Genomic DNA, 12,514 nt, shown 5'->3' on the forward strand with positions numbered 1-12,514 from the left:
AGAGATCCTCAATATTTCTGTACTTGGCCTGCCAGCACATGAAATTGCACTATGGTCAGGAGTGCTGATCAGGAAACTAAATACACAGAAGGTGCAACAGTACTCTAATACTGGGAGGGGGTGAAACTGTACATATGTACATTTTCTTGAGTCAGGTCCTCTAATTCTTTTCATGTAAATGGCCCAGAGGTAAAACCCAAAACAACACTGAGGATATCCCAATAGAAAGATATTGCTTCCAATAACAGAACAAATATCTTAAAGCTACACAGCAGCCCCACAACGTGTTTTACACCTCCTACACTACTCTCACATTTAAGTTAATTGTTTACCAATCAACAATGTTCTGCATTTAGACATTACATAGGCCTTCTCATTTCTGTAAGTAGTTTACTTACTAAAGAGCCTATTCTTTAACCCTCGAAATACCATCATCTCACCATGAGACGATTCGGATCCCGGCTGAAGTGCTATCGTCTTGCAGTGAGACGATTCGTAAAATCGATATAACTCCTAAAATTGGTATAACAATCTATTTTATGAATATTCTCGCTGAGAAATGAAATTCTCTATCTGGTAGGAAGTGCAAGTTGGTCTTTGGTTGGGTAAATAAAGCAGTAAGCGGCAATCTTGTTAGCTGTGAACTGGTCTTTGTTTACGTCTGCTCAAACTGCGCTGTTGCTTCGCGCGTTTAAAGGTTATTGTTTGCTAGCCGATTTGTGATTTTGTGACTGATTTAATTATTTTGATTAGTTTATTTTATTTAGTTATTATTAAAATATAATCATGAGTGAACTAAGTGGTTCTAGTGCAATTAGAGAAGCACTGGAGGAGCTTGGGAGTGATGAAAGTGAAGACATTGGTAATGTAGAAGATTTTCCTGATGATTTATCATTAGACGACTTTTCTTCTGGAAGTGGGGAAGAATATGACTGTAATTTAGATACCCGTGACTATAGTGATGCGTCAAGTAGTGATGTAGACAATCCAAAAGTGCAAACCCTACCAGGCACATCTAGACCTAATGGCCAACCACAACACTCTCTCCGAGTCTTTTTAATTCTTACTTTTTTATTTTTCATTGAGGTTTCCATTATTATATATCATTGTGCGTGTAATGAAATTTGGCACATTTTGTATATCTTGGAATTTAATTTCACATAATGTAGTGCTCGTTACCAATCTCAAAAATTGGAATATTTTTAATTTTTTTAAAGAAAAGTATGACTAAACATCAATTATATTTTTACTGGATACTTGTAAGTAAAACATCCTACTATTATTTATCAATTTTTTTCTGAACAAACTGATATATAATATGCCACATTTAGTTACGAATTTGTATTTATTATAATTTTTTTTAAATGTATCTGCACGCTGCCTTAAGAATGCTCAGCACTTATGAGCGAAACCATCAGCACTTGGAGGGTTAACAGACTGCCATATTCACATTTTCACTCCAGTCGCGAATCACGTTGCTTTTATCCATTTGACTGAACCACCTGTGACCTGTCAAAAGACAGGTACAATAGCTAGTGGGGAACATATATGGTGAATGAACGAAGACTAGAAAGATATGGTTACAATTAGTGGAATAACAGCTATGCCCTGTTACAATGACATCATCCTGTTAGCAGCTAATGAAACCTGAACAGCTTCACTACTTGACAGGATGGAAAGTATCAGTACGAACCCGAGACACTAACAACTCCACTCAAAAATCAAATTTACGGTGGTTGACAGCAACAGAAAGATTTCCACTGGTACATGATATCTAGAAATTGTTAACGAATTTAATCTAACACGAACTGAACACAAGCAAGAATGCCCAGTGAGAGAGTAAAGTACAGACATGAACTGGGATGGCAAAGAATACTGTTCCATTAGACATATTTTGACTCCACTTTGAAATTCCATAACTATTACATCAGTAAAGTCTACTAATTTCATACTGAATTTCTAGAAGATGATTTTCTATTCACATTCAGTGAGGGAAGAGGTGTACAAGTATTAAAAGTTTGAGGTACTAGATTAATGTCATTCTAGTAAATGTGGTTCAAAAATAGGATTTTGAACAAAAATGTGGTTAAAGTTTAGGTATATGCTCAGCTCCTGTGACAAGGAAAGGGAAAAGTACATTGACTGAGCAAATGTCATGGGATAGTTGAGCACTGATGCGCAGGTGTGTTGTCTGTGCACCACATGCCCCCTGTGCCAGCAGCAATTGTATAGGAGACCTTGTGAGCAGTGGCTGTGCATGTGACAGGCGTAACATGGAATGTCGTCGTGAGCTGACACCGTTCGAACAGGGTATGGTGGTAGGTGCCCGACGGATGGGAAGTGCGATTTCGGAAGTGGTGCGGGAAATCGGCTTCACACGATCAACCGTGTCCAGAGTGTGTCGTGAATGGTGTCACCGTCCACAAGAGACGAACGACCGGCTGTCCAGCCACCCTCAATGACCGTGACCGGCAACATCCGAGACAGATCATCAATAGTGAGAGATGGGCAACCGTGCAACAAATCACGGCTCAATTCAACACAGGCTGTGCTAGACACGTCTCCCAGTGAACAATCCATAGGAACATGGGTTCTATGGGGTATGAGAATCAGCGCCGCACACAGGTGCTACTGTTAACCCAACGTCATCGGGCACAACGCGCATTTGTCGCCAGTCACCAGGGATGGACACCGAAACAATGGCGTAACTTGATATGGTCGGACGAATCACGATTTCAACTGCACCATGCCGATGGGAGGCACCGTGTACGGTGCAGACCACATGAAGCAATGGATCCCGCCTGGCTCGAAGGTGTGGTCCAGGGCGCTGGTGTCTTATGGTCTGGGATGCGTTTTCCGGGTATGGAATGGGCCCCCTAGTTGTTCTGGAAGAGACTTTGAATGGTACGCGGTATGTTGAGCTGCTCGGAGACCATCTCCGCCCAGTTTTGGCCTTCCAGCGCCCAGACGGTTCTGCAGTGTTTCAAGATGATCAACGCGCCGCCACATCACTCCCACGTTGCCCGGGAATGGTTCCAGGAACATGCAGCGGAGGTCCAACAACTGTCATGGCCACCCAGGAGCCCCGATATGAACCCTATCGAGCACATCTGGGATGTCCTGGAATGCATGCTCCGTGCCATGGATCCTGCACCCACGAACAGACCAGCATTGGTGGCCGCTCTGCAAATGATTTGGTGTCAGCTGCATCCAGAGGACTACCAGGGACTTGTTGACTCACTTCTACGGTGTCTCACTGCAGTTCGCAGGGCCAGAGGAAGCCCCACACGCTATTAGGTGACTATCCCATAACATTTGCAAAGTCAGTGTATATCAGGTACAAGCAAGCTGCTTGTTACTGTTGAAAATTGTTCCTTGTGTTGTCACTAGCTCTCATATATGATAAACAGTATTTAGGTATAGCCTATGTTGACATTCTGAAAATATTATTTTAGTCAGGCTGGAAACATGTTGCCAAATGGAAGGGAATGCAAGTAACGAAATTTATGATGTACTTTTACTATCCACCCACTTTCATATGGAACACTTGAGTGAAATCAGTCAGAATATTTAAAAACTGTCATACAATACCCCCATCCACCTGGAATAACTCTAATCTGTGTTAAGTACAGTATAAATGTTTGTAGTAATCTATATACATATAAATGGAAGTTGGTTTGGAGTGACCTATAAAGATCCTTACAGCCAATCACTGAACCCCGTGTACCTCAAGGAGAAAAACAATGGAAACGAAACGGGATTGGAAATGATAGTTATATAAATTCCGCTTCAGTACAGAATTATCCTCCAAAGTAGCTCTGTGCAAGAAAATTGCCAAAAGGGTGGGGTATTTTAAGCTTGCCTTATGTTGCACAGGTACAGATATGTCTTATGGTGACAACAGGATAATAAAAGGCTAGAAATGGGAAGGAAGCAACCATGGCCTTAATTAAGATACAGTCCCAGCATTTATCTGTTGTGAAAATGGGAAAGCACGAAAAACCCACTATCTTCCGACTGCAAGCAGATAGCTACGTGACCTAAACTGCGCAGTCACTTGCCCGGTATCACAGGAAGTATATTTTTAATTCCGCTAGGGAATGAATTTGGAAAAGGTGAGGACATATTTTATTTTGTAAAATGTGCCGTGTTAAAGTGAGTGTGAAAAGGAAGTTTCTTGTATAACAGCACATTAAACGAGGGAGGGATCTGAAAACTGTAACAACTGCGAAGAACAACAAGTGTTCCCAGATTCTTCTGGGGCAAAGTGATAGCAGTCACATCCAGCAAATTGTCATGTGCATATTTATATTACTTTTATTTAATCTGTTTATCATCTAGGGTTGGTTTTTCCATTGGTATCAACGAGGGATCTCACATCTACCGCCTTAAAGGTTATGGCTTGGAGCGTGATATATTTGGTCAGGGATACAACTGGGAGGACGACCAGTACCTCGCCCAGGTACTTGCTGAACAGGGGCCTTGAAGGGGATGGGAAGATTGGAAGGGATAGGCAAGGAAGCAGCCATGGCTCTAAGTTAGGTACCATCCCAGCATTTGCCTGGAGAAGTGAGAAACCAAGGGAGAAAAAACTTCCGACGATGGCTGAGGTGGGAATCGAAACCCCTCTACTCAGTTGACCCCTGAGGGCTGAGTGGACCCCATCCCAGTCCTCGTACCACTTTTCAAATTTCGTGGCCGAGTCGGGAATTGAACCCGGACCTCCAGGGGTGGCAGCTAATCACACTAATCACTACATCAAAAACCTTGTAAATAAGTTAAGAGATAATTATTTCTGTAAAAGCAAGAGCTGTGCAGTAAATGGAACAGGAATAAATTACTTGTAAAACCACTGTTAACAGTCTCCACAATTCAGACTGGTCAAATATTTTTAAGTTGTATTACTTCTTATACAGCATTTTTCATAAATTCAAGGCCATTTTATTGACTATTTCCAGTGATTTTTTTTTTTAGTTCAACAACATCCGCCCTTAGTGATAAGACACTCCTAGTACTTATCCCTGTAATCATCAACCATTCCACATCACACACATTACACACCAAACAGCAACCATGTTTCATCTTGCCAAACCACTCCATTCCACTCCAAACACTACCTTACCTTTGTTCTGGAAGTACAACCTGGTCTCTAACATAGATCCACGGTTTGACAAGAACACACAGCGCATGCTTACAAAATGTCCGGAGCATAACACTGATCTTACATAGTGCAAACCACTATCATCACTCAAATGACTATGTCAAGAAGACATACATACTTGGCAGAAGAGAGATGAAGTCCCTCTGCAACATGGGCTTGAGGTATGAGTTGATATGACCATGTTGATAGTGACACATCCGAGAAAGCAGGTGTTCCACAAATTCCACTTGGTCCTGTTCGCTCCATTTCTCAAAGAATTTGAGGCAAGTTTCTCGTTCTGTCACGTACTGAGGAGAAGGTTCTTTCTTGCGGGCAGGGTCATACAAGATAGTCATTGGGTACTGAAACAGAGAGACCAATACTAATCAAAATCTGAGGATTAGCAGCCGTATCAACATAAAAAAACTATCATTTATGAAATTTTCCACTTGATTATCTCTAATTTCTGTCACAAGACATTAGTTCAAAGAAAACATCTTATATCAGTTCCTAAAGTTTATTTATTTATTCTTGTGTCACAAACACATAAGGCAAACCTCAAATATTACATTTTTTGTGACCAGAACCTGGCTACTTCCAGGGCATTTACTGTGGAGTAATAAAGGTCTTCTTGAGTACAGGAGGCTGGACACAGTTGGCATTGCAGCAAATGTTGTACCATCTGGATTTCTCCACATTCACATAGAATAGCATTCTTATCACCTTGCTAAGTTTTGATCTGCCCACTCCTAACCTCAAACTATTCAAGGACTTCCAAGTCAGCCATTCCTCGTCTATGTTCTCCCTGTTTTCTTTACAGGTCGCCTAGTTAACATAACCTAGATATATGCTAGTTAAATAATATTACATATTTCAGTCATTGGATGCTCCAAATTAAAATGTAAATACTGTAAAACTGTTTATTTAGTTGATTGCCAGCATAATTGCACCAATTACATTGGAGTTTTAAATGTTTAGCTTGACTATAACAGTGTCATGCGGGAGCTGTGTCTGGATTAGCATGGAAGGGCATCCGGGTACTCGATTCCGCATGATGTCCACAAACCCGCATGACACTCCAAAGCAACAGAGTGGTAAGTGCTGGTGTTACAAGATTATGAACAAGCAATAGAACCCTGAAGTTCAAAATACTATGTTTTGCCTTGTCTGTGATAACACTAAAATACAATGGTTGGGCCAAAAGTCATGGCAACTATTTTTTTTTTCTTGAAGAGAACAGCCCGGTACGAAAATGTGACATATACAGACGAAAGGACAAGGTGTTAACTACATGTGTGGACAATGAATAGCACTGAAGTATCGTAACACACTAATTTATTATGGTAGTATACAGGACAATATGGCCTTCCCGATGCAAAAGAATGACAACACAGTACACATAAAGTTGACGTGACAAACCTGGGCCTAAAGAACCTCAAAGGTCAAAGTAGTCCCCTGCCACTGAAACCACACGCTGCCAACGATGTGGGAGGCACTGAATACCACCTGCCTCAGCATTTGCCGCACCACGTGTGAATCAGGTCACCTGTTGGCACACAGCATTAGCAATGTCCTCTCGTGTTGCCAACCGCCTACTACGTAGTGGTTCCTTAATCTTTTGAATGAGATCAAACTCACAGGGCGAAATGTCGGGAGAGTACGGTGGGTGCTCCAATTCTTCCCATCCCCAACGTCGCAGTAGCTGCCCTACACATTCGCTTTATGTGGTTTTGCATTGTCGTGCAGAATTATTGCCCTGTCCACAAGCTCCGGACGTTTCTCCCGAACTCCACGTCGTACCTGTCGCACCAGGAAGTCCCTGTAGTACTGTGCGGTCACTGTTCTGTCATGTGGAACAAAGTGGCAAACAATGACATCCCTCACGTCATACGCGACGATCACCATCAATTTGACTAGGGAAGGATTCTGACGGACCTTCTCTCCCCTTGGTGATCCAGCATTTCGGTACTCTGCGGACTCACGTTTCAGTTCTGGTTCGTATGCCCTGGCCCAAAAATTCATCGATGGCAATTATTCATGTTACCAGCGTGCAAGGTGGTCGAAGCATATTGCATAGCGCACCCACCTTTGAACTTCTGTCAGTGCATGCGGTATGCACCGCAATGCGATTTTGCGCAGTTGCAGCTCATTACGCAATATCCTGTGGACAGTGCATTTCTCGATGCCACTTGCCCTCTCTAACTCCAGTAGCGTCCATTGTCTGTCTTCATCCAGGAGCTGCTTGATGACTGCACGTGCCACGTCGGTCCGCACAATGACAGGTCGTCCCGAACATTGCTCATCACTGGTTGACACACGTTCTTGCTGAAACTTTCCTACCCACTGTGCTACTGTACGGTATGGTAGGACAGTATTCCCAAGGGCTTCCACTAATTCACTGTGACATTCCATCGCATTTCTCCCTCGGAGAACGGCTAGTTTGATGTAAGCGCGCTGCTAAATACGGGTTACTTCCATCTTGCACAACACTAACCAACTGACTGATTTCACAGCCCTCGCTGTGCTACTACCAGCTATCACAGAGCCATCTGTTCTGCATATATACTATGCCTGCAGAAATTCCACACGACACATACGTTTGTGATCCGTTCACATATCTACAAGGAAAAAAATAGTTGCCATGACTTTTGTAGTTCTGTTTTCCATTTAATGTTCACCTGTCTGATATTATTGTTAATACCCTAAGGGGAATAAATCGAAGTGTTATATTCATGTTTTACGTTGTATTCGTTGCCTGGCTACTAATTCCTGCCACCTGGATGACGAAAATTTCTGGGAAGAACACTGTTCATGGCCAGGGGCTAAGTTTCCGAAATTTCACTACCTGACTTATCAAATCACCACATTTAGAATTCACAAGTACACCTATGATTTAGCAGTTAAAAAACTGAAAGTAAATCTTAATCTTAATAAGGCCACTATTCTACAGGGTGTCCGAGAAGTCCTCGTATCCCTAGTTTCATATTATTATTTTGTTATATTATGGCATGGACAATTGAGTTTGTATAATTGGGGAATTCAATAGTTGTTTTATTGGTATTGGTACCCTGCTGCTAGCGTTGTTCTCAGTCTCATTTCAGTTGTTAAGTCATGGCGGATGTGAGCGGACACAGCTACACTGTTCAGGAGTGATTAGTGGCGTGTGTGTGGTGCACGAACGAGCATATACAGGGCAAACAATGACAGTGATAATGAGTGCATTTAGAGATCGCTTTGGCAAACCCCCACCTCGTCAAGCTACTCTGCTTGATTGGGAGAAACATGCGTTTGCTTCAGTCAGTGTCAAAGAAAGGCCGCGTAGTGGCACGGTAGTGGACGTAAGAAGACGCAGGAAGAAACGTGTGCCGCCGTCGCTCAATTGAGCAGTCTCCATTAAAATCCATTCACAAAAGAGCAGCTGAACACCAAGTACCGTGGTCAACAATGCATGACAACATTGAGATTTGAAAATGAAAGGATTTAGGCCGATGTATGTGAATTAATTATCTGACTGACATGGAGCAACGAGTTGCAGCCTGCCGTGCTTTGCTGGCACAATTCCCAACTGCCGTGTCTCGCTCACGAGTGTTATTTTCTTATGAATGTGCGACATATCGCAGTTCATATAGGAGGAATGTGGTTTTCTGGTCTAAGGAAAATCCTCATTATGTTTGTGGGTTACTGTAGTCACGTCCTAGTTCTTGAACCATGGGCAACGGCTGAGTGACCTAGTAAGTGGTCCTGAGAGTCGGGATACCAGTTGCTATGGAATAGGGAGTGGGCATCTCGGGCATATTCTGAGTCGTGGCCCTCCTTGTGCTCAGGTGGCTAGGACTATACAATCCACCGGTGGTCCATAACCCGTTACAGGAGAGATCCTCACATGGACTATGTGCAAGTAGGGCAGCATCCTGCTTCATGAATTTACCGAGCTCAGAACACTAAGCAAGCCTCGGACATATGGGAGTAATGGAGTCCCACTCCCATTTGACAGGCGAGGGACTCCTTGGAAACGAATTGGCGAACGAAATGGAATTCGATGGGGAGCTATCAATATTAATGGGGCTTATGGAAGAAAGAAGGTAGAACTGGCTGAGTCAGCAAAGAGGATGCATCTGGATGTGCTAGGAGTAAGTGATATTCGGGTAAGGGGAGATAATGAGGAAGAGATAGGAGATAAGGTGTACTTGACGGGTGTTAGAAAGGGAAGGGCTGAGTCTGGGGTAGGGCTCTTTATCAAGAATACCACTGCACGCAACATAGTTTCTGTTAGGCACGTAAATGAGCGAATGATGTGGGTAGATTTGTCAGTTGGAGGAATTAGGACTAGAATTATGTCCGTGTATTCACCATGTGAGGGTGCAGATGAGGATGAAGTTGACAAGTTTTATGAAGCATTGAGTGACATCGTGGTCAGGGTCAACAGCAAGGATAGACTAGTGCTAATGGGCGATTTCAATGCGAGAGTTGGGAATAGAACTGAAGGATACGAAAAGGTGATTGGTAAATGTGGGGAAGATATGGAAGCTAATGGGAATGGGAAGCGTTTGCTGGACTTCTGTGCTAGTATGGGTTTAGCTGTTACGAATACATTCTTCAAGCTTAAGGCTATTCACCGCTACACATGGGAGGCTAGGGGTACCAGATCCATAATAGACTATATCGTAACAGACTTTGAATTCAGGAAATCTGTTAGGAATGCACAAGTTTTTTGTTGATTTTTCGATGTTACAGACCACTATCTGATCTGTAGTGAACTAAGTATCTCTAGGCCTAGGGTAGAGAAAGTGAAATCTGTCTGCAAACGAATAAGGGTAGAAAATCTCCAGGACGAGGAAATTAGACAGAAGTACATGGATATGATTAGTGAGAAGTTTTGAACAGTAGACAGTAAGCAGGTTCAGGATATAGAAAGTGAATGGGTGGCATACAGGGATGCTGTAGTAGAAACAGCAAGGGAATGCCTAGGAACAACTGTGTGTAAAGAAGGGAAAAGGCGAACATCTTGGTGGAATGATGAAGTGAGAGCAGCCTGTAAACGTAAAAAGAAGGCTTATCAGAAATGGCTCCAAACAAGGGCCGAGGCAGACAGGGATTTGTACGTAGATGAAAGAAACAGAGCGAAACAAATAGTTGTTGAATCCAAAAAGAAGTCATGGGAAGATTTTGGTAATAACCTGGAAAGGCTAGGTCAAGCAGCAGGGAAACCTTTCTGGACAGTAATAAAGAATCTTAGGAAGGGAGGGAAAAAGGAAATGAACAGTGTGTTAAGTAATTCAGGTGAACTCATAATAGATCCCAGGGAATCACTGGAGAGGTGGAGGGAATATTTTGAACATCTTCTCAATGTAAAAGGAAATCATCCTGGTGGTGTTGTGAACCGCGAAGCTCATGGGGAGGAGGAAAATGATGATGGTGAAATTATGCTTCAGGAAGTGGAAAAGATGGTAAATAAACTCCATTGTCATAAGGCAGCAGGAATAGATGAAATTAGACCTAAAATGGTGAAGTACAGTGGGAAGGCAGGGATGAAATGGCTTCATAGAGTAGTAAAATTAGCGTGGAGTGTTGGTAAGGTACCTTCAGATTGGGCAAAAGCAGTAATTGCCCCTATCTATAAGCAAGGGAACAGGAAGGATTGCAACAACTATCGAGGTATCTCACTGATTAGTATACCAGGCAAAGTATTCACTGGCATCTTGGAAGGGAGGGTGCGATCAGTCGTCGAAAGGAAGTTGGATGAAAACCAGTGTGGTTTCAGACCACAGAGAGGCTGTCAGGATCAGATTTTCAGTATGCGCCAGGTAATTGAAAAATGCTACGAGAGGAATAGGCAGTTGTGTTTATGTTTCGTAGATCTAGAGAAAGCATATGACAGGGTACCGAGGGAAAAGATGTTCGCCATACTGGGGGACTATGGAATTAAAGGCAGATTATTAAAAGCAATCAAAGGCATTTATGTTGACAATTGGGCTTCAGTGAGAATTGATGGCAGAATGAGTTCTTGGTTCAGGGTACTTACAGGGGTTAGACAAGGCTGTAATCTTTCACCTTTGCTGTTTGTAGTTTACATGGATCATCTGCTGAAAGGTATAAAATGGCAGGGAGGGATTCAATTAGGTGGAAATGTAGTAAGCAGTCTGGCCTATGCTGACGACTTGGTCTTAATGGCAGATTGTGCCGAAAGCCTACAGTCTAATATCGTGGAACTTGAAAATAGGTGCAATGAGTATGGTATGAAAATTAGCCTCTCGAAGACTAAATTGATGTCAGTAGGTGAGAAATTCAACAGAATTGAATGTCAGATTGGTGGTACAAAGCTAGAACAGGTCAATAATTTCAAGTATTTAGGTTGTGTGTTCTCCCAGGATGGTAGTATAATAAGTGAGGTTGAATCAAGGTGCCGTAAAGCTAATGCAGTGAGCTCGCAGTTGCGATCAGCAGTATTCTGTAAGAAGGAAGTCAGATCCCAGACGAAACTATCTTTACATCGGTCTGTTTTCAGACCAACTTTGCTTTACGGGAGCGAAAGCTGGGTGGACTCAGGATATCTTATTCATAAGTTAGAAGTAACAGACATGAAAGTAGCAAGAATGATTGCTGGTACAAACAGGTGGGAACAATGGCAGGAGGGTACTCGGAATTAGGAGATAAAGTCTCATTTAGGAATGAACTCGATGGATGAAGCTTTAAGCATAAACCGGCTTCGGTGGTGGGGTCATGTGAGGCGAATGGAGGAGGATAGGTTACCTAGGAGAATAATGGGCTCTGCTATGGAGGGTAAGAGAAGTAGAGGGAGACCAAGACGACGATGGTTAGACTCGGTTTCTAACGATTTAAAAATAAGAGTTATAGAACTAAATGAGGCCAGAACACTAGTTGCAAATCGAGGATTGTGGCGACGTTTAGTAAATTCTCAGAGGCTTGCAGACTGAACGCTGAAAGGCATAACAGTCTATAATGATAATGTATGTATGCATGTATGTATGTATGTATGTATGTTCAAGAGCTCAAAAGGAACCCCCACCATGTTATGGTATGGGCCGAGATATCATCACGTCACTTGTGCGGACAGTATTTGTTTTGATAGGTATGTGAATGGAAAATCTGATTTGCATATGTTACAATCTTGGCTAATACCTCAGCTTCAAGACAAGGCAATCATGGGTCATGTGTGGTTAAAGCAGGATGGGGTTCCAGCACATTTTGCTATTCAGGTGTGTGAGTTCCTTGATGAACAATTCCAAGGCCGCTGGATTGGCCGTGGCTCACCAACATCTCCAGCCCCGTTGAAATGGCCACCACGAAGCCCGGACCTTACCACGCCAGACAACTCATTATGGGGAATAATCAAGTCCCATGTGGCTCAACGTC

The 12,514-nt window shown here is 42.8% G+C and overlaps 1 protein-coding gene across 3 annotated transcripts in view; it reads right to left on the reverse strand.

Annotated features, from left to right (window-relative positions):
* slmb (beta-transducin repeat containing E3 ubiquitin protein ligase slmb) overlaps nt 1-12,514 on the reverse strand; it is a 343,572-nt gene that overhangs the window by 180,848 nt on the left and 150,210 nt on the right. For all 3 annotated transcript variants that reach the window (XM_067135559.2, XM_067135560.2, XM_067135558.2), the window contains exon 2: nt 5,280-5,502. In XM_067135559.2, coding sequence (XP_066991660.1) covers nt 5,280-5,502 — 223 coding nt within the window. The remainder of the gene's footprint in view (nt 1-5,279; nt 5,503-12,514) is intronic.

Source organism: Anabrus simplex, chromosome 1, assembly GCF_040414725.1.
Source record: "Anabrus simplex isolate iqAnaSimp1 chromosome 1, ASM4041472v1, whole genome shotgun sequence".
In the NCBI taxonomy this organism is placed as follows: domain Eukaryota; kingdom Metazoa; phylum Arthropoda; class Insecta; order Orthoptera; family Tettigoniidae; genus Anabrus; species Anabrus simplex.